The 21883-nt window shown below is 42.4% G+C and overlaps 1 protein-coding gene across 1 annotated transcript in view; it reads left to right on the top strand.

The window, feature by feature from the left end:
* The window catches only part of LOC102207930 (retinoic acid receptor beta), a 123924-nt gene that overhangs the window by 87624 nt on the left and 14417 nt on the right, over positions 1 to 21883 (top strand). Inside the window, exons 4-5 of the mRNA XM_005748881.1 lie at positions 9773 to 9933; positions 20710 to 20886. Coding sequence (XP_005748938.1) covers positions 9773 to 9933; positions 20710 to 20886 — 338 coding nt within the window. The remainder of the gene's footprint in view (positions 1 to 9772; positions 9934 to 20709; positions 20887 to 21883) is intronic.

The raw sequence follows: 21883 nt of genomic DNA on the forward strand, positions 1-21883 counted from the left end.
AACACCTCCAGATTTGACAGAGAAACACTCATTTTTAACACTCGATTTTAACTACTATCATTTTACACCTCAGAGTTACATTAAAAGAATGTGACTCTGCTTAGAGTAAAATTAACTCTACTTTTGCAAGGAGACTATTAACACCAAAAAATTTAACACTTTTGAATTTGCTGTGTATGTGAAGAACTACTTAAACTTTGCATAGATTCTTTTTTGGGTACTCCGGCTTCCTCCCACAGTCCAAAGACATGCACAGACAGTGTTAGTCCTACGACAGACTAGCGACCTCTCCAGAGTGCACTTTGCCTCTCGCCCTATGGCAGCTGCAATAGGCTCGAGCCCTTCAGCGACCCTGAATTAATAAGCAGAATAGGATGGATAGTTTGACCCCCACTGGATGGGATGCAGCTAGGCACCAGGGGGCAATTGAAGCATTTCGGCTTTCTAGAAGCCACTATAACATTTTATTCACTCTTTGCTTGCAAATAGGCAAGCACACAGATCTTCCCTTCAGCAGCTGAAGTAGTTGACACGTGAAGCCCTAAAAAACACTTTTTTGAGGATGTTAGCCGGCTTTGAATTGAACTGAAGTAAGGACACAGAGAAAGGTACTTTTATCTGACAACCACATTAGCAGTGTGTTAAGTTGTAATTATAATTAAGGTATAATTAATTATGACATTAATGTGGGAGATGGGCAGCAGAAGTTATCTGATGGGTAGGCAGGGGTTGGGTTCACCAGCTGGAGTCAAATGGATCTTGGTCTTATCAGTAGCAAAGCCTGTTAACCAATAGTGAGATCATCATAGAGCAATCTTTTATTTTTTAAGTTGTGTTTGAGTTGTATTTGACTGCTGAGGTGATTTGGTTTCTCTGTATTATTGTAGGATTATTACATGACAATATAAAGTGCCTTGAAGCAACTTATGTTGTGATTTGGTGCAATATAAATAAAACTGAAATGAATCAAATTAAATTGAATTAAAAATTTGCTCCAAGGTAATATTTTAATATTAATAATTTGTTATCCTGTAAGTCTCTTATAAAACCACTCTGCTATGTGGTTTTATAGGACTTTTTCTAGGCTATTGAGAACTTGTGACTGAGGGAGGGCACGGCATATTGAAACACTTGTAACAGATCAAGAGCCCTTTGGGCAGACATTTCCTCTAATCCAGTGTCTTCATTCCAAAACCTCTAAATTTTCCAAGTGAATGCGGCTTCATATGCACTGATAAAGAGAGCGAGTGTGAAAACACAGGTCAGTGCACCCAAAACTAAGTTTGTTTGCTACTACAGGGGCTCTCAAATGTGATTGTCTGACGAGTGGCCCTGTTCCCAGTGCTGCAGTTTTGCAGAATGAAGCTGGGATCAGTTTTCATTTCTGCGTTTCACAAATTGGATAGTAGGAGAAAGGTGGATGGTGCTTTGGCGTGTTCTTCATTGTACTTGGAGCCCTGTTTGATCCATGACTTCTGCAATTCATGTTTTTCAACAATCGGGTTTATTCCTGTTGGAGTGTTGAGAAAAATTCAGTTTGGCTGATAAAATTCTATTTTTGTTGCTTTGGGTTCTAGGGGAGCAATCTGCAAGCTCCCAGGGGTGGTGGCTGTCTGAAAGCTAAAGATGTCACAGGCTGAGATGGCAGACCATGGAGTGGCAGTGAAAGTAGGGCCCAAACGCGAGACTCTTAGTGAAGGACAGTGGATTTATTTACAGGGGGTGGAAAACACACAACTATATACAAAATCCCGGAACTGTGGTCCCGTGGCGATTCTCCCTGAATCCCACACAGTGCAGATGTTTGTGAACGGTGAAAAGTGGCGACTCCAAAAACTCCCACACCGTGACTTCCAAAGACACACTCCGCTCCAGATTCGAGTTCTGACTCAAGGATCCAGCGTCGGCCTCAGCTCAGCTACAGTCATAAATACTGCTCCCTTGACAAGCGTAATCCGTTGCAGCTGGCAGAGGAGGACGAGCGGCAGGTGTGGCTGTCTCTAGTGCAGGAACACTCCCGGGTCTCCACAGCGAACCAAAACGTCTGGAAGCTCACACGGAGACACCGGCGGCGTGGCAGCTGCGGCAGGCGACAATGTAGCACAACACACGATCCACCATGTGCTAGCCATGCAAGTTGTAGATGTGGCGCCCGTGCTGCTTGGTGTGGGCGGCGTGGAGGGCGCACTGGACGTGGGCGGCGTGGAGGGCGCACTGGACGTGGGCGGCGTGAAGGGCGCGCTGGACGTGGAGGTCCCTCTGGCACGCCAACCTCCAGCTCTGGCTGAGCAGGTCCCTCCAGCTCGCTGAGCTCCTCTGGCTGCGGCGCGGGCTCCTCCGGCTCTTTGAGCACCTCCGGCTGCGTTACAGCTACTGATGGTTGATCCGGAGGTGAAGATGGTGATACAGTAGCTGCAGGTGGTGAAGATGATGGTAGAGTAGCTGCAGGTGGTGAAGATGATGGTAGAGTAGGTGATGTGGGTGGTGAAGCCGAGAGTACTGCAGTCGCTGCAGTCTGATGGAACGCTGGTGGAGAAGTAGCTGCAGAGGGCAGAGGTGATGATGGTGTGGCAGCTACTTGCGGTAGACTGGACAACGATGCAGGAACAACAGATGGGTGAAATGATGGCAGAGTAGGTCCAGCAGGCATATCAACCTCCAACTGAGGATGAAGAAAAGAGGCCGACTGGACTAAAGACTGAGCTATAGGTAGCTGGGCAGCAGACTGAGTTACTAGCTGGGCAGCAGACTGAGTTACTAGCTGGGCAGCAGACTGTTACTAGCTGGGCAGCAGACTGAGTTACTAGCTGGGCAGCAGACTGTTACTGGCTGGGCAGCAGACTGAGTTACTAGCTGGGCAGCAGACTGAGTTACTAGCTGGGCAGCAGACTGAGTTACTAGCTGGGCAGCAGGCTGTACAGGTTCGCATTCACACAGTCCATGGTTGGGTATAAAGATAAGGGGTGTGATGATGAACTGTCCATATTACTCACCGCAGCCGACTGATGAAAAGTCCGGGAATCCGGCTGTGGTGAGGAACGCCCCAGGTATTGTGGTAGGAACTTCTGGCAGCTCCACAAACTCTGCTTGCACCAGGACTGTAACCTGGCAGCTTCTCTGTTTACTTTGCTTGTGCTGCAGCTAAGCTCGCTGCTAAGCTGTTTGACCAACGTGCGGATGATCTACACTCTGACCTGACTTCCAGTTGGAAAAACTGAGGTGTCTCTGCGACTCGACTGCTGTCGATAGAGTGGAGTGTCTCAGGATCCTGGCAATGCTTGATGTGTAACCAATCTTTTTACTCTTCTGCCCTGGGCTGAATGCTACTGTTCAGCCTATGCAGAGAGGTAAACATAAATGACTTCAGCAAACAGTTATTTGTGTTGTATTTTTTTCTTTTATTGGTGCACCATTTGTAATACTTTCATTGTTGTAAAAAGAGTGACAGATTCAGACCTTGATTGGCAAATGCCTGGCTGGTTATTCAACCAGTCAGTCGTGGATGTGAGCAGACATGAGCAGACCAAGAGTAAACATATTTGTTGACACATAGATTCAGTAACATGACTATGAAGTGTCATATAACAAACTTATCACAAAATATATTTCAGAAATAATCTGAGGGACAGAATAATACTTTTTTAATAAAAAAGTAATGTAATAAATAATATACCCAATTACTTTCTCAAGCAAGTAATTAAGTAATACACTGCATTAATCTTCTTTTTTAATAAGGAGTTCAAAACAAAAGTTGCTGGAGTCCAGGAACACAGTTCAAAACCCAAAATCCTAGGAGCAGGAGTCCTAGGACAAACCAAAAACAGTCCAGGGACTGGCCATGTGCCCAGAAAAAACAGTCTGAGACTGAACAAGGGCCGACCCAGATGCCGACGGCACAACAGTCCATAACAGGCCATTTCAGGGGGCCAACCGCGTGGAAGACTGCTGCGACAGAGCAGTTCTGGTGGCTGACCGCTTGGAAGGTGGCGGCGACAGAGCAGGTCTAGAGGCTGACTGCATGGAAAGCAATGGCAAAGCAGATGTGGTCGTAGACGACGACCTTGGGGCGCCTGGAGTGCTGGACGCTGCTTGATGGGTGCAGGACCAGACGAGGCTGGACCAGACGAGGCTGGACCAGACGAGGATAGGACCAGAAGCAGACGGTGGAGCAGGAGGTGGCTGAACGGACTCACCAAAGCCGCCAGAGGGAGCAGGTGGCAGTGTCGGAGCCACGGAGTGCTGGACAGGCTTTCCTGAATCCCCAAAGGACACGAGGAAGTGCTGGCCGGGCTCTTCCAAACCCCCAGCTGACAAGGAAGGTTGCTGGACTGGCTCTCCTGGGCGTCCAGCGGGAACAGGCAGCTAACCCTGAAAGTTCTTTTTTAGGTAGCTCTGAAACCGAGCCGGGCCGCGAATCCTCCAGTGAATCCTCCAGAAGGCCGGCCTGAATAACCTCCAGTGAGCCGTGCTGAATAACCTCCGGTGGGCTGGGCTGAAGCTGCTGCTCTGGGTGGACATGCACGGTGGAGATGAGGAAGTCCTAGATAAGAGGGTGCAGCGATCTGAATAGCCAAGGGACTCCAGAAATCATCCTCTGTAACCAGAGAGCTAACTCCTCTTGGTATTCCTTAATGGGCAGTACTAACCACTCAGAAACTCCGTTGTGAAAACAATTCCTCGTGGAGCTCAGAGGAGGGATTATAAGCTGCTGGGTCCACTGTCTGGTCGCGATCTTCTGTCATGATTTCGACTGTGTGTAGGCAGGAAAGGACCCAAACGCAGACTCAAACTCAAAGAAACAGCTTCATTTGATGAATGGCAAAACGATACAAAACTAGACTGGGAAATTATAGCTAAGACGCAATGAGGTACACAGGGAAACACACAGCCATGGATGAGAGAGATCGCGACAACGAGCAGAGGAAGGCGCAGACACTACGGAGAGAAGAAAGAGAGTTGTTCACCCAGACTTTTATGAGTCGTGTTAGTCAAAAAGTCCAATATCCACAGGATTAGCTGATCATCAGGTGAAATCAGCAAACAGAAGTCTGGCAGAGGAGTCAGGGAGCTCCAGATGTTTGTGAATGGAGTCCAAGATGAAGATTTTTGCATCATCGACGCCTCTGCGCGCACGGTAAGCAAACTGGAGTGGGTCCATCAGGGGGTCAGTTGTTCTTACCATGTGCTGTTTTATGATCTTCTCCATGGCCTTCATCACCAGGGAGGTGAGGGCCACAGGACGAAGATCATTCAGAGACTTTGGGTTTTTTCTTTTGGGGATGGGGATGACTGGAGTGTTTCCACAGCTGGGGGACGGTGTGACTGTCAACTGAGTGTTGAAATAGAGTCGGAACACACTTCCTAGGTGCCCTGCACAGTGCCTCAGAACTCGACTGCTGATGTTGTCAGGGCCGGGTGAGCTCCTCTCCCTGGTCCTCCTGAGGGCTCTCACCACCTCCTCAGTCCTGAAGCTGAGTGCAGAGCAGCCAGGTTTGAATGAGGATCTGGACTCCTCAAGCTGGGCCATGTTGCCCGTCTCAAACCTGGTGTAGAAAGCATTGAGGTCATCAGGGAGGGAGGAGGGGTTGCTGCCCTCCACCTGGATGGTTCTGGTGGTGGTGACCACAGTAGTCACAGAGGCCATGGTTTTGAGGCCCTGCCAGGCTGAGCAGAGGTCCCATGTGGTGAATTTTTTTTCAACAGTGTTTTTATACTCCAGTTTAGCAGTTTTTATGGCCCTCTTGACCTTCCTGTTGACCTCCTTTTTATCCAGAGCAGAGCCAGCAAAGAAAATCCTCCTTTTTTACTAAGGATTTCCTTGAGCTTCTTGGTGATCCAGGGTTTGTTTTTGGGGTAGATGGCGACTGTTTTTGAGGGGATAATGTTGTCAACACAGAAGGAGATGTATGATATCACCGTGATGACTTGTTCGTTGATGTCATCAGAGGGAGAAAGAAGGCTGTCCCAGTCAGTGGCTTTGAAACATCCCTGTAGGGTGAGGACCACTGCTTGATGTTTTTGGTGACCTTTTTAACCCTGTTGATGACTGGGGTGTAAGCAGGGGCCAGCAGGATGGTGTGGTGGTCTGCTGGGCCGAGAGCGGGGAGGGGGAGGGCTTTAAATGCATCTAGTACAGAGCCATAGTCTTCCCCTGACGTGTGCTGCATGTAACAAGTCGCTTAAAGGATACCAACAGATCCTTTAAGCAACTTGTCAGGGGAACAGTGGTTGAAATCACCCAGGATGAACTTGGGAGAGTCCGGTGATAATTGTTCCAGTTTGTACAGAGTGTCGTTGAAGTACTCTGTGGCTTTACCAGGATGATGAAAAGCTGTGGGGAGGTAAGGTTGGTGAGCCTTGGGGTCATGTCGAATGTTGGAAACAAGTCCAAAAAAATCACAAAAACGAGGAAAAGGAAATGAATACAAATATACAGAGTAGACGGCGAAATACAACAACGAAAGAGCATTAAAGTTAGAAAAAGAACGCAAAACTGCTCAGCTGACAGGCCGGTCGACCACATGAGCCGCAACCCGGAACCAACCGTGACATGTTCCCTCTAAGCCTGGAGAGAGAAAGAAGGAACACACACATGTAAAGGGAACCCTTAAAACATGTGGTTATCCTAATTAGGCTTTCATCAAATCAGCAAAGAAGGTCAAACACCAGCTAAGGAGGATCAGAGGGCCATCATCATTCCTTATGTAGCAGGTTTATCAGAGAAACTCAGGAGAGTCTTCTCCAAGTACAACATCCCAGTATACTCATTACGGAGGTCTCGTGGAACCATTTCTAAACATTTCTAAACATCTGCAGATTATATATAAACTATTTAGACCAGAACCTTGTTGATGCTAACAGAAGTGTAATTAACTGAAGGCTTTAAAGGTACCTTTTAAAACAACAAGATAACAATAGATTCTTTGTGTTTGTTAATAATTGCATGCTCTAGAAAAATATTATGAGAAACTTATTTTGATTGCATCCAGTTGGAAAGGACTAAGTCAGCTCAACCACAACTCAGAACAGTCCAAAGACACTGAGGTTAAATGTTGAACTGGTATGGATTAGATTTATTTGAATTTCAAAAGTCCAAATTTGTGCCGCTAATTCTTGTTTTGTTTTTTTAAGTCATTAAAGTTGGATGTATTACAATCATTCAAAGAAATTATTGGAATCCCCAAAATATCAATATTATCAGTATCTGCACAACTGATTATGCATTATTATTATTCAAACGTCAAAGTAAACTGTCATCTCTGCTGTATACAGTACAGTATATGCAGAGATGAGACGACGAGGCTTCAGTTTGATTCAGTGCAAGACAACAACAATAAATATAGGAAGAATAAGTTAGTGGTTTGTGTGGGTGTGTGTGGTGGGGGGGAGTGGGGGAGCCGGTAGTGAGTTCAGGGGTCTGATGTCTTGTGGGAAAAAGCTATCTCTCAGTCTGGAGGATCGGGCTGCAATGCTGCGATAGGCGCTGCTGGGCCTTTGTGGTGATGGAGGTGGTGTTGGTGGTCCAGGAGATGTGTACTCCCAGGAACTTGATGCTGTTAACAGTCTATACCGTGGAACCGTGGATGCTGAGTGGTGTGTGGGTGGAGCGAGTCTTCCTGAAGTCAACGGTCATATTCCTTACTCATCGTCTTCCTGATTTCGCTAGCTGTCCTCCATCCATCATTCTCTACATTCATCATTTCCTCAAAGGACTCTTCTCAACACACTTTCTTCACTTGTTAGCACATTTCTATCTCATCAACTTGCTGCCAGAGATGGGCAGTAACGCGTTACTGTAATCCGATTACTTTTTTCAAGTAACAAGTAAAGTAAGGGATTACTATTGCAAAACCGGTAATTAGATTACCGTTACTTTCCCGTAGGAACGCTGCGTTACTGCGTTACTAAAACTGTGATTTTTTTGCAAGAATGTCTCACGACAGTGACGTAAGCGAGTGCCACGTTCGTGACAACAGCTGTGTGCAGATCAACAATGGATCATATATCGATTGTGGGAGAGAGTATGAGTGTGCAGCGTTTAAAGCGTGGAAGTACTGACCTTACTTTGAGTTTGATTCCATAAAAAGTGACAAAAACATTAGTGTCCGCTGTGCGTGGGAAGAAAACTTCTTTTTACAGCGAAAAAAACCCCTAAACTTCCAACAAGCACCGAGTAGCTACGACGTAATGGGAAACTCAGAGAGAAACTCGCGGATTCTTCCACTGACCGCGGCACACCTGCACCAGGGTAACCCTCCGCCTACCCTACTGCTGCTTTACAGGTGAAAATAGAGCAACAGGACCGCTGAGTCTTTGACTTTATTTATTTTCTGCTGTGTTTTACTTGCATCTATTTGAAAGACTGAGTGTAAACACAAAAAATATTTTATTTTATGTGCTGGAATGTGTAGAAAATAGGTTTAAATGTTAACCCCTTAGCAGTCCAATTAGTCCCCTAAACCATCCAATGTACCGTGGGCGGTACGTCCGACTGCTAACAGGTTAAACTAATTTATTCAAGTCAGAGAATGTTGCAGATAATTAAATGTTTGCTTGATGCATAAAGTTAAAAGATTAAAACTAATAAAACAAGTTTTAAAAAGAGACTTTTCCATTTGATTACATTTATATGATGGATTATGCAGAAAAAGTAGAATTGGGCTGAAAGATCTATCGCTTTATCACCTATTCAGGTTGTAAATCGTGTTTTTAAAAGTAACTAAGTAACTAAGCAATTAATTACTTTTGAAAATAAGTGATCAGTAAAGTAACGGGATTACTTTTGGGGGAAGTAATCAGTAATTAGTTACTTTTTTCAAGTAACTTGACCAACGCTGCTTGCACATTGTTTCCAACTCGATCTCTCTAACTATTCGATTCTGTCCTGATTCACATATAACTCATGACAAACCTGTTCCTATAGTTTTTGCCAACTCTCTCCTTTTTGAAGATGTTTTATCTTTTATAACCTTTCTTTAATGTGGGTTTTCTGGATTTTAGTTTTTCTTTTACTGTTCCTTTGTTCTGTCTCTCACCCTTAAAATTAAGCAATCATTAAATTAGAGACTGTTCATTTCTGACTTACAAATTCACAAAGTGATCAAATAGTTATTTGCCCATTTATTCCTCCTGAGAGTTTTCATAAAGCGGGAGGCTATCTTTAGAATCTAAAACCTTGTTTTTGTATTAGGCTGTTAATGTGGTTTTTAATGTGCTAGAGTTGTGTATTTTACCATGGTTTGCGGTGACCGACTCATTTTTGGAACCAACCTAAAGTGGCTTTAGAGGCCTTGAAGTTTCTGTTACTACCACAATTACTTTATTTTTCACCTCATTTCTGTTCTGTCACCTACAGTCTGAAAGGTTTTGTCCTTATATATGGTCTGATTTGTTTGATTTGGCGACTGGCTACATCAAAGAAATGCTTACTAGCAACACATTTCTACCTCTATTCAATTCAGTTCAATTCAATTTTATTTACACAGCGCCAAATCACAACAGCAGTCGCCTCAAGGCTCTTTATATTGTTAGTAGATCGTACAATAATACATACAGAGAAAAACCCAACAATCATATGACCCCCTATGAACAAGCACTTTGGCGACAGTGGGAAGGAAAAACTCCCTTGTAACAGGAAGAAACCTCCGGCAGAAACAGGCTCAGGGAGGGGCGGGGCCATCTGCTGTGATTGGTTGGGGTGCCTTATATGTTGTTTGCTTCACTAAGAGCTACATTTGTTTAGAGGATAATCCAAATTTTTGTGTTCCTCCAGCTGTTAGAAATGACCGGAACAAGAAGAAGAAGGAGAGCCCAAAGCCGGATCTGGCAGAGAGCTACGAGCTGACAACTGAGCTGGAGACAATCATTGAAAAGATCCGTAGGGCTCATCAAGAAACGTTCCCCTCCCTCTGCCAGCTTGGCAAATACACGACGGTAAGTATGATTTAACAAGGTGCCTGAACAACGTCATTCTGCAACGAGCATTTAGTTGCATTATTTTTTTAAATGTTAATGTTAATGTAAATGTTACATTGTTACTTTGACTTTATGCCCCTGTATGGCAATGTGTTTCTGTGGTTTGATCCAGCTACTGCACCAGTACAATTCAAATTTTAGTGCATTTTATTTATAAAGCACCAAATCACAAAAAACAGTTGCCTCGGGGCACTTTGTAAATACCCTACAATAATACATGGCGAGTGAAAAGAGGTAAGAGAAGGACAAACAGAAGGAGCTCATTATCATACTTTTGTACTGTACTCTAAATCTCCCTGTAATGCAACTTGACACCTCAGATGTATGCCTCTGATAGTCCTCACAGAACCTCAGTGACAATTGTTGTTCCCCTCTCAGCAGCCATATATTCGATATAAATTGTGACGAGTAGAATAAAAGTGCAGCAACCACATCGTGATTTTAGCCTCAGAGTTCGATGGTAATAGTGTTTGTTTACAGCAGTTTTTATAGAATACAACAGATTGGAGAAACTAAACAAAAGCTGTAAATACTGGAAGACTTAGCCATTGTCAAAAGCAAATCCTCATCAGGGAGATTTTTGCAGACCAGCAGCTGCCCATCCGTCTGGCTGGGGCTCGCTCCAACCTCCAGTTTTTGACATGTCTGAAAAGTGGAATAAATGTCGTAAACCCAACTTGTGTCCTTTTATCCTCGGGTAAATTAAACCACAGATTTGTGCACTGAGTTAAGCTGGGTGCTCACAAGGCCTTTCTCCCCCTTCTGTCATCTGCCAGTAGACATCAAGGCCAAGAGTTATCTAAAGTTATTTAAATGCCAAACTAAAACGCAATGAAATGCCAGATAGTTGGAGACTGCTAATCCACAAAGGGCCTTGTCAATCAGAAACATCAGGACCTGGTTTGTCCAGTCTGAAAGCAGATGAGCTTTCCCAGTGAGGGAAGGTTCTGCACTCAGTGTGACATGGCAAAAAAGTAAGAGGTGATAGAAATGTTTAGAAACTCTCCAAAGTACCATCTCCTACTTGACGTCAGCTAAATTCTGTGATGCTTTCACAGGCAAACAGTAAGAGCTGCATTACAGCTGATACATTCATAGCATGTTGAGACAATATTGACTTGATTGTGTTTGTTTTTAACCTAACGGAGAGCGTTTGGTGGCAGGAGATTGGGGTGTATGTTTAATGAACTAGTGGTAGTACTAGTTTTAGTCATCACATCAGATTTCATAAGTGAGTATTTTGTTTTAAATCCACTGGCAGTTATAATATGCCTCTCTTTTTGGGGAAGTGATAATAAACCTCTGGGTTGGAAATGAGATCTTAAAGGGGAACAAACCAGCTTATAGTACAGCAATTTTGCTCCAATGTATGCAGTTGTATACTGATTCTGTTGTCTCAGTGTACGCAGCGCTTGCTGTTTGTTGGAGTGGTTAGTGTGGTTCGTGCTAATTATACTTGTTTATAGATTGCGAGAAATCCCTCATTATTACAATCGATTGGATCCTGATGCGCCTTTTGATTCGTGCTTGTCTGAAAAGTAGACCAGCTCCCGCTCCCCTAGATTATGTTAAAGCACCAATTATGTGGTGAAATATTCAAATCCTGGTCTGCAGTTATTTAGGAGTTCATTGCTGGGTTAGCTGAGATAGCTGTGCAATTGAGAGGGCTTAGCTCAACAATGAATAATGCTTCATTGACAGTGATGGTAATGAAAAATGAGCCTGGCAGTTTCAAAGACAAAATAAAGCACTGAGCCACACTGGCTCCAGGCACTGATGGTGGTGGTATATGTCACTGCAATACAGTGCTCAGCTTGATGATATTTGCCACCTTAGAGTTTTGCGTGCTATCACAATCCTTCACATGTGGTGGCTGCTTTTACTGCCTTTTCCATCTCTGCATCTGCACATGAGTTTTTCTGATGTACAGTTTTTCACACTACTAGTGTATTTTGTAATGTTGCAACTGTCTTTGGATAAATGTTGGTAAATTAAATCAGAATTCCCCAGCAACTGTCTTGTTTGGTCCTATTGAATTATGGGACTGGTGTAATTAACTGTGCGTGTGTGTGTGTGTGTGTGTGTGTGTGTGTGTGTGTGTGTGTGTGTGTGTGTGTGTGTGTGTGTGGTGGGGGTGTTATTCTCCCGTCCTCTCAAGTTCCCCTTATTCTAGCCTTTCCCTTTACACCCAGAAGGAAGAGCAAGATAAGTTGTTTTAATATCGGCCATCAGCCCAACGTGCACTGAGCAAATGCACACATGTGTGTTGCACCGTCACATCCTCCGTCCCTATGAATCTGGATGTCAGTCAGTTTTATGTGTCTGTAATGCTGTTGTGTGGACTAGAGCTCATTGTCTGTGATTTAAGCACAGCCCTAATGTGCTGCTCACTTAACCCCAGATCATATTTAATGGTCTCTCTCTCCATTTATCTGACTGTCTCTCTTTATTGGCTTGTGAATAGATTTCTTGCTTGTGATGGTGTCCAGCATCTGTGCTAACTGCCTCTCATACAACCTCAGACGAATGAATGTGCTGTAAAGCCAGATTCCTCTGGTTGTCTGTGCCGTCTTAAACCAAACTCCACTCTTCCTTATGAGAGCTGCTCTCACTTCCTCCTCACTAATCCCCTGCAGTTCCTGATTCACTAACTGTTTTCTATTTGTCCTCCTCTTGCTCTCATTCATCAGATCTTCAGCCTTCCATCAGGTTTTCTCTGTATGTATTATTGTAGGGTGTACCTTACAATATAAAGCACCTTGAGGCAACTGTTGTTGTGATTTGGCGCTGTATAAATAAAATTTAATAAAATTGAATTGAATCATCTCCTCAGTAGATTCTCTCTAATTGGTAGCACATTTTCATTTGTCCTCAATCACTCTAACCTGCTGCACATCCTTTCCAGCCTGATCTCTCTGCCTACATGTCCTTTGCTCCTTCCTTGGTGTCTTGCCTTACATACAACTCACTATACATATATAAATTATATATCACAAGTAGGGCTGGGTATCGTCACTGATTTCTAGAATCGATTTGATTCCAATTCACAAGGTCCCGAATCGATTCAATCCAAGATTCGATTCGAATCGGGGAAATTTTGCCTCAGTCAGAAATATTATAAATCAGATCATGCATCAGTACATTTCCATATTTTTATATCTATAAAAAGAAAGCTGACACTTGTGAGCTTTTATCAAAAGTGTGAGCATCACAGCCTTTGTGTCAAAGTAACTGAGGAAAAAACACAGAAAAACATGGAGGTGATTTTCCTGGCCTGTGATTTATAAAAATATTCTGCAGTAGATCAAAAACGAAAGAAAACCTTTAATCAACTTATGAACATTACCTGATGCTGCTGGAGTAATGCAGAGCAAAGTTACAGAGGTTTAATGAGAGACACAGCTGAGTGTTTTGCAATTTTGCATAATTAAAAAGTTTAAATTTGTTCAGTATTGAACAGCAGAAATGAGGTTTTCTTTTTCGGAAGTAAGTAAAAGGAAAAAAATAGCAGCCGACAGCCTGTAAACAACGGCAGACTTGTGATAGCAAGCAAGCGAATAATGCAGAAAACAGATTTTTAGATGGGAAACTGTTCTTGAAGTACAAGAGAGAGAGAGAGAGAGAGAGAGAGAGCTGTGCATGAAGTGTGGTGGAAGCAAAACAGGAAAAGTCAGAGGGAGTCCATGATGATGTTTATGTGAAGCGTAGTTTGGATCTTCTTTTGCTGCCGATTCAGTCAATATTGTTTGGAGACAGATCAAACCTGCAGCCGAATCAGCGCAAAAAGGACGTAAACACAAAGTGCGGACCCGCCGAAACATCAGAATCAGCGAGCTGTCGGCTTTCAGCCCCGACCGTGTCCGTGCCGTCGGGTGAGAAAGTCACATCTCACTGATCCTGATCCGTCGGCGGTCCGAGTTTTGTGTTTGTGTCTCTGTGCAGAATCTGTGTTCCTGCTCTCATTTACTGTTTAGCTGTTTGGTGGTTGTTGAAATGTTGTGAGGTTTAACCTGAGGCTCTGGCGATTTAAAAGTCAATTCAGGATTTTAATGAATCAACTTTACATTATCCAAGCTAGAATCGATTTTAATCGATAAATCAATCATCAAAGCCCACCCCTAATCACTATATATCAAACTTACATGTTTCAGATCATCAAACAAACTGTAATATTAGACAAAGATAACCAGAGTAAATAGATGTGTTTTTCAAATGATGATTTCATTATTTAAGGGAGAAAGGTTATCCAACCCTGCCTAATCCTGTGTGAAAAGTCATTGCCCCTCTTGTTAAATCATGAATTAACTGTGATTAACCACATTTTTTGGAAAGCTGTGTTCAGTTTCACTAAACACACTCAGGCCTGATTACTGGCAGACCTGTTGAGTCAAGAAATCACCTAAATAGAACCTCCCTGATGCAAGCTAAAAGATCTCAAAAGCAACAAATATTGCTAAGATCGAAGGAAACACATGAGTCACTGGCAATCATCAGTCTGAAGAGGGTTACAAAGCCATTTCTAAGGTTTTGGGAGTCCAGTGAATCATGGTGAGAGCCATTATGCACAAATGGGGAAACCTTGGAACAGTGGTGAATATTTTCCAGGAGAAGCTGGCCTACCAAAATGACTCCAAGAGCAACTGAGACTCATCCAGGAGGTCAAAAAAGAACTGAGAACAACATTAAGGAACCACAGGCTTCACATGTCTCAGTTAAGGTCAGAGTTCATAATTCAACCACAAGAAAGAGGCTGGGCAAAAATGGCATCTATGTTCAACAAGAAAACACTTGCTGGAAAAGTAAAGAACACAAAGGCTCGTCTCACATTTGCCCAAAACATCGAGACAATGCTGAAGACATTTGGGAAAATATTCTGAAGAGACAAAAGCCGAACTCTTTGGAAGGTTTGAGTTCCATTAAATCTGTCATTAAGCTAACACAGCAAAGGGAACATCGAACCATGTGATGGTCTGGGGCTGTTTTGCTGCTTCAGGACCTGAAAGACTTGCTGTGGTCGATGGAACCATGAATTCTGCTGTCTTCCTCCTGTCCAGAGGATACACCTTCTTGGCAGTTTTTCTCTCATTATGACAGTAATCATTTGAATAAGAGAAGCGGTAATATTAAAACCATTAACTTCTGCAACTACAAGGCCAGCGTAAATTATTGTGACCTGTCCAAAAATGGCATCCTGGGATCGAGCTCGGTTTTAACCACCCTTACTCTTCCACCCACTGTTCTTCAGTTAATCTGTGGGCCCCCATAAACAGACAAACAAAAACTATCACTATTTAACAATTTAACAAGATAAACAACATCAGATTAATTTATACAATCTGATCTTTGTCTGCACAATACATGGACATGTAGCATGCAGACATGTTTCTGCATTCCTTGCTGGCTTAAGATTGTAAAATATAAATGCCAATGTATTTAACCCTTGTATGGTGTTCGGGTCTGTGAGACCCGTGTTCAGTTTTTTTCAAAAGAAAAATTAAACAATTAATTATTTTTTCACGTGTAAATGTGTTGTGTCTTTCCACTCATTCCACTTGATTATAACTGATTTATTTATAACATTTTATATAAAAGAAAAACGAGAAGCACATTAATTCATAAATGTGATCTAACAAAGGTAAAGGGAAAAAATTAACCATGTTTGCTGTTCATATGTCTTGTAATTGGGATGAAGTAAACATCTGTTGAGTAATTTAACATAAAATTGTTTGATAGTGTTAATTTGGAAAGCCAAAACTCTAGCGGGTCCACCAGACCCATGAACACTGGCTGAGTAACAAAAATACGAACACCACACAAGGGTTAAATACATATCTGTTGTTATTATTACATGAGTATGACCAATGGTGGAGTCATTTTGAAAAATATTCCCTTAGGAAAAGAAGCAAGAAAACATCATGAAAAGACCACAGTACACATAAAAGTCTACTATTTGAAATGTGCATAAAACATCAAAACTAAGAATTATTATTCTGTACAAAAATGTCCTCCAACAGCGTCAAATGGATTAATATTACTGCAGGAGCTCACTTTAAATACTTTCTTCATTTCTGTTTAATGTTCAGCAAAATATTCCTTACATGAGTGTGTGCGGTGACAGCGAGGACCAAGTAACACTGAAACTAAATCAGCTAAAAACACATAAAAATATTAGTTAAAAAATCAACTGAATTAAAAGACTGAACAGTGTGTGACATAGTTAACTGTCAATAAAGATGAAGGTGGGGTGTTGGCAAACAGGTAGGTAGACTTATTTCTGTCATGGACAATCTCCAAAAAGCCCTGAACAACAGCATTTCAAACCATTAATCGCGTTCTTTAATAAAATGTCACACTTTAAAAGCCGCTTAACTGTGGGCCACATCAGTTCGCACATTATGAACATTACACAAAAAGACAACGAACACAAGGAGGAAAAATAAAATAAGCTGACTTTCATGTGCGTTGTGAAAATGCAGTACTGCAAACGATGTTCACGTAAAACTTATGTGAACATTGTAAAACAAATCAACTGCGACTAATAGTGTGTCACAGTGCACTAAATCTAACATAGCAACACAACCATGAATCATCATTCCTCAAAATGAGTAACAACAGAAAACCCATTAAAAACAATCAGGCTTAGATTAAGAGGGCTTTTGTATGTTTGTTTGTTTTATACAAAAATCAGCAATCAGCTAACGACATCATAAGTGTACTCCCTCAGCTGAAGTAACATTTTTGTTCAGGTCAAAATGTCGACATGAATGATGAAATCTCAGTTTATTTCAAATAAGTCCAGCAGCAGAAGTAAAATCTTTCAGCTGGAACAGATGTAGCAGGGATGGAGAGAGCCCAAGCTGACGTAACCGTGGGAAGCACTACATCTGCCATAGTCGCCGCACGAAGCAGCAACTGCTCACCTTTCGCCACTGAAGTGGTCTTCATTAGGTGAAAGACCAGTCGAGTATCACTCCAGCTCGTCTATGGGCTCTTTATATCCCCAAAAGAGGAAGTTAAGCAAGTGACTGCACATTTCTCTGTTTAGTTCATTTCCTGCTATTCTTGGTAGATACAGCAGGAGAAATAATTATTCGATCCCTGATAAATTTGTTTGCTCACTTACAAAGAAATGAGCAGTCTCTATTTTTACAGTAGTTTAATTTTAACAGCGAGAGACAGAGTATCAACCAAAAACCCAGAAACAGCACGTTACATAAAAGCTCTGAACTGATTTGAATGTTGCTTCGTGTATATGTGTGCATTGGATTGGTAATAAAGAAGGTACCTAGAATTCATGAAGTTATGGTGTGCACCCCGAGCAGTTCATCGCATGGTTTAACCTGGTGACTGTCTAGTTCAATAGTATTCTTCTATTGTGCTGTAGGTTGCTGTTGTTAAATATATTATCATACGTAATATAATGTTCAGTTTTCCTTCTTCGAGCACAACAAAACCTGAAAGTAGGTTTTATTTTTCAAACAAACATTTTAAATATCACCTCTGTCACTGACATGAAAAATACACAATAATGAGTCTCTCTGGTTACTCTGTAAATCTAATGTGAACTCAGATGCTTTCTGCTCTTGACTTTATAATAGTTATTTATGGAGAATAAACAAGCTAATTGTCCAAGGAGTTTGCTTGGTGAGACAAAGCCCTCTGTCAGCATCTCTGAGCAGTTGCATTTGTGATTGGAACAGCAACAGTCAATTACAGTAACACAAAGGCTTTGTGTCCATATCTCCTGAGGTCTGTGAGTCACACTGTGTGCACTCCTGCCACATCACAGTGCTTCTGTAGGCCAGGGCAACTACACAGACATCTTTAATGTGTCATTTTTAACACAGTTGTGCGAGCTGTTGTGTGAAGCAAAAATCCAGATAGATGGATAGCCACTCATTCTTTCTTGACTGTCAAACTCCCATGTCCCATTTTTGCTGTCAGTTAGTGTTTCCTAGTACAGCCTATTAGTCGATACTGTTATACTTCTTTGAAGTCTACCAGCTGGAGCGCATGCGTATTGGTACGTTGAGATTTAAATTCTCCGTGGATGAATTTACAACAGAAAACAAGCAAACAGAATGCAAAGAAAACAGACGAGGCTCTATGTGGATGTCTGCACGCCTGTCTCATGGTGGGTACCCTGCTGGACTTGCAGACGTGGAAAGTATAATCCTGGCTTGTGGCCCATTTATGATCACCACGTTAGTTCCTTCACGGGCAAACAGTGACATTGCCACAATCCCGTACCATTTACACCAGTCCTCATAGTATGATTGTTTTATTAATATGCATGTTGTTGTGAGGCCGGACCTCGGTCTGTGGGACAAGTTCAGCGAGGTGGCCACGAAGTGCATTATCAAGATTGTGGAGTTTGACGAACGAGTGCCTGGCTTCATGATTGTTTTATAATCATGCACGTTGTTTTTCCTTGTTATTTTTGCTTTCGCTCTTTGTTTCAGCGCCCGTCATTTGCGATTACTGCTCCAGGTTGCATCACTTTGCTTTCAGTCTGCCAACCAGTTCACACTTTGCTGGTATCCTGCCGTTTCCATTTGTATGTCTTCTGTTTTCTGGCCTGCTCCTCACCTGATTGGTTTGCCACACAGTTTGCCTATCCATGTAAAAGTTGTGATCAAAAAATTCTGAAACCAATCAACAGCCATTCATGATTTACATTCAATCATCTTCCATTCAATGCCACCTGCTCAGGTACAATCTGTGCAAAGGTCTTTAGTTGCCTTTCATTTCTTTTTCCATTTTGTTGAAATGGGAATTATGTAACCAGTCTGTAAAAAAAACCCTCATTCTTCAACACAGACTGAACTCTCTTTCTTTAGTCATTATTATTCAGGCATAGTTCTTCAAGGACCGTTCTTAAAGGACAATCCAGAGCTCTTCTTTCGATGCTCACTGCCTTTTGTCCTTTCTCTGTCACAGTAATCTCACACTGCTTCAGTAATGTTAAGGTCTGGGGCACAACTCCTCATAGTGTTTCATTGTGTGTGTTTTCTATCCAGGTGTCCTTTTACTGCACTGGCAGTGTATTTGGGTTGATTGTCATACTGGTGAATAACATTTTCCAACATAGCAAATTGGTATGGTCCGGATCTGGCCCACACAATGTGCTTACACATGGCCCACATACCGCAAAGAACAATGGCCCTTTGGTGGCCCAGACCTGGTTTGCCAGAGGTGGCCCATACATGGGCCAGCACAAGCCTGTTGCAGACACAATGGTGGCCCTGTGCTGGCCCAGAACTGTTTCAGCTCTGGCCCCAGATGTCAGCCTAATGTGTCCCTTAATCAAGCCATGTAATAACAACATGTGCTGGAACACAATAGTACAAAAGTAACATGACGAATCTCTGTTCACACAGTGAATGGACTGATTCTTATATAGTGTTTTTCTGCTCTCCCGGATTACTAAAAGTGCTCTATACAGCACACCACATTCACACACTTTCTCTAAACTGAGTGCTTCCTAACTACATTGACACTCTTGACATGCAGACTGGAGGAGGCAGGGATCGAACCACTAACCTACTGATCAGTAGGTGACCTGCTCTACCTCCTGAGCTTCAGCCACCTGGTGGTAAACATGAATAAACTGTCACTAGGTTTTGGATAACGTGTACACTCACAAACCTGTCAAACCTGCATTTGAAACGTTGGCCACCATAGCAGTATAGTACTGCAACATGGCATTTGGGTCTTCTAACTAAAATAGGAACATAAATAGTGCCATCATTGCCAGACCTGGCCCACATCTGGTTGACAGACACCCTGCCATGACACCGGTCAGTCAGAAGTGCCAGCTTGATACCGGATCCAGGCCAGACCTGTCTGCTATGTGGGTTTGTATATTACACAGTGGATCAAAATCTGATAGTGGACGTTATGTGAATAAACATTCTCTGTCATGATATTTAACAAACACACATGATCTCTGAGAGACAATCACTCGTTCACATTTTCATCTCAAATATTAAACCTGACTTGACTGCATTTAAACCCTAAACAGAGTTCTGCTACTGAACAAGAAAAAATAAAATCATAAAATAATTAAAGAAAAATAGAAAAACAATGAGTCTAGGATTCATCTTGGCCAATAACTCAAGAAATAATCAGAACAAATTACATCAGAGGTGAAAGTCACAGACTATGTTATGATTTGAAATTCCACAAATCAACAATCTGTTGTAATGATTCTCACTTTATTAACGCACTGGTCCATGAGACATTATCTCAGGATTGCCTTTCCCTCTTACAGTTCCCAACTCTAGCCCTTCATTTGCCATTACTTTTCTTTCTTTCCTCCCCTGAATCACTTTTACTCTTTCCTGTTTTTATTGCTCTATGGATTCCAACCATCCTTGCCTCCCTGTCATCTTTGGATAGATTCTGCACCATATAGCTGTATTAATGATACCCTGGCTTCAAACTGCTCTGCACTATCTGTCACTGCTCCATTGCTGCATCCCGTCATTGCCAAAGCATCCCTCTGACACTGTTAGGCTCATTATCGCAGGGCCTAGCCACCAGGCTCAGTACAGCATATTCACAACAACAATCTTTGTGTTTTTGAGAGCTTGGGTTTTATGGTGAATATATTCTATATGCACGTCTGAGACATGTGGAGCAGAGTGAAGAGATCATTAGCAGCAATGACGACAGTAGCTGTCTCTTGGCCTGACACTGCTCTCTGTGTATGCGTATATATGTGTGATGCAGAACTCGAGTGCAGACCACCGTGTGAGGCTGGACCTAGGACTGTGGGACAAGTTCAGCGAGCTGGCCACTAAGTGCATTATCAAGATTGTGGAGTTTGCCAAACGAGTGCCTGGCTTCACGGGGCTGACCATTGCAGACCAGATCACACTACTGAAAGCTGCCTGTCTCGACATTCTGGTGGGTGCTTTTATTTTGAAGAAGCAATGTTATTATTTAGTGATTGGACGATGCTTTCTTTTGTACTGGCCTAACATTGATGCGTCTTTTGTCAAGGTGGAAAAGACTTGGATACATCTCAGCCAATCATAATTTTCTTAATATACGAGGCATTGTTCAATGCCAACAATGTATAGTCAAGATCAGCTTTATTGTCAATACTACCATATCATCTCCTGTCTCACAATGTGCAAAACAAATACGTAAATTATAAATGGGGAAAAAAGAGAATAAAAATATGGGATACAAATTAAAAAATATGAATATTGATAAAGAAATATAAAAATTTATTAAACCCTATTATTATTGCAGTCTATATATAAAAATATGATGCATGCTAGGATGAGTATACCCTATACACAATACTGCAGTTTCTGTATTAAATCATATGCAGAATATAGGCACTGTGTCCCTGTCCAGGAGATACTTCTCATGTCCTAATGTGGAAAATTCTTCTGAATACTTTTGTAGGGCTGAGGCAGCTGAAGCAAGCACTAAACATAGAGCACTGGCATTTCCTTTAATGTAGGACAAATTGTGTTCTGGTTTGTGAACCTGAATCATAGCGAGGTGCTTTATATTGTAAGATAAAGAACCTACAATAAAAGAGAGGAAACCCCAACAAACATCCCCTTTGAGCAAGCGCTTGGCAACAATGGGAAGGAAAAACTCCCTTTAAATGGAACCTTGGCAGAACCAGACCTAGGTATGGGGCAGTCATGAGGAGAGGGAGGAAAAAGAAAAAAACTATATAGGAGAGACAGACATTAATAATATGTAATGATTACATGCAGAGAGCTGTATAAACACAATGTGAAAAAGGTGAGTGAAGAAGAAATACTCTTTCTTACATGGGAATCCCCGGCAGCCTACACCTATTGCAGCATAACTAAGGGAGGATTCAGGGTCACCTGGTCCAGCCCTAACTATATGCTTTAGCAAAAAGGAAAGTTTGAAG

This window comes from Pundamilia nyererei, unplaced genomic scaffold (genome assembly GCF_000239375.1).
Source record: "Pundamilia nyererei isolate P.nyererei 1_Seehausen unplaced genomic scaffold, PunNye1.0 scaffold00232, whole genome shotgun sequence".
Lineage (NCBI taxonomy): Eukaryota > Metazoa > Chordata > Actinopteri > Cichliformes > Cichlidae > Pundamilia > Pundamilia nyererei.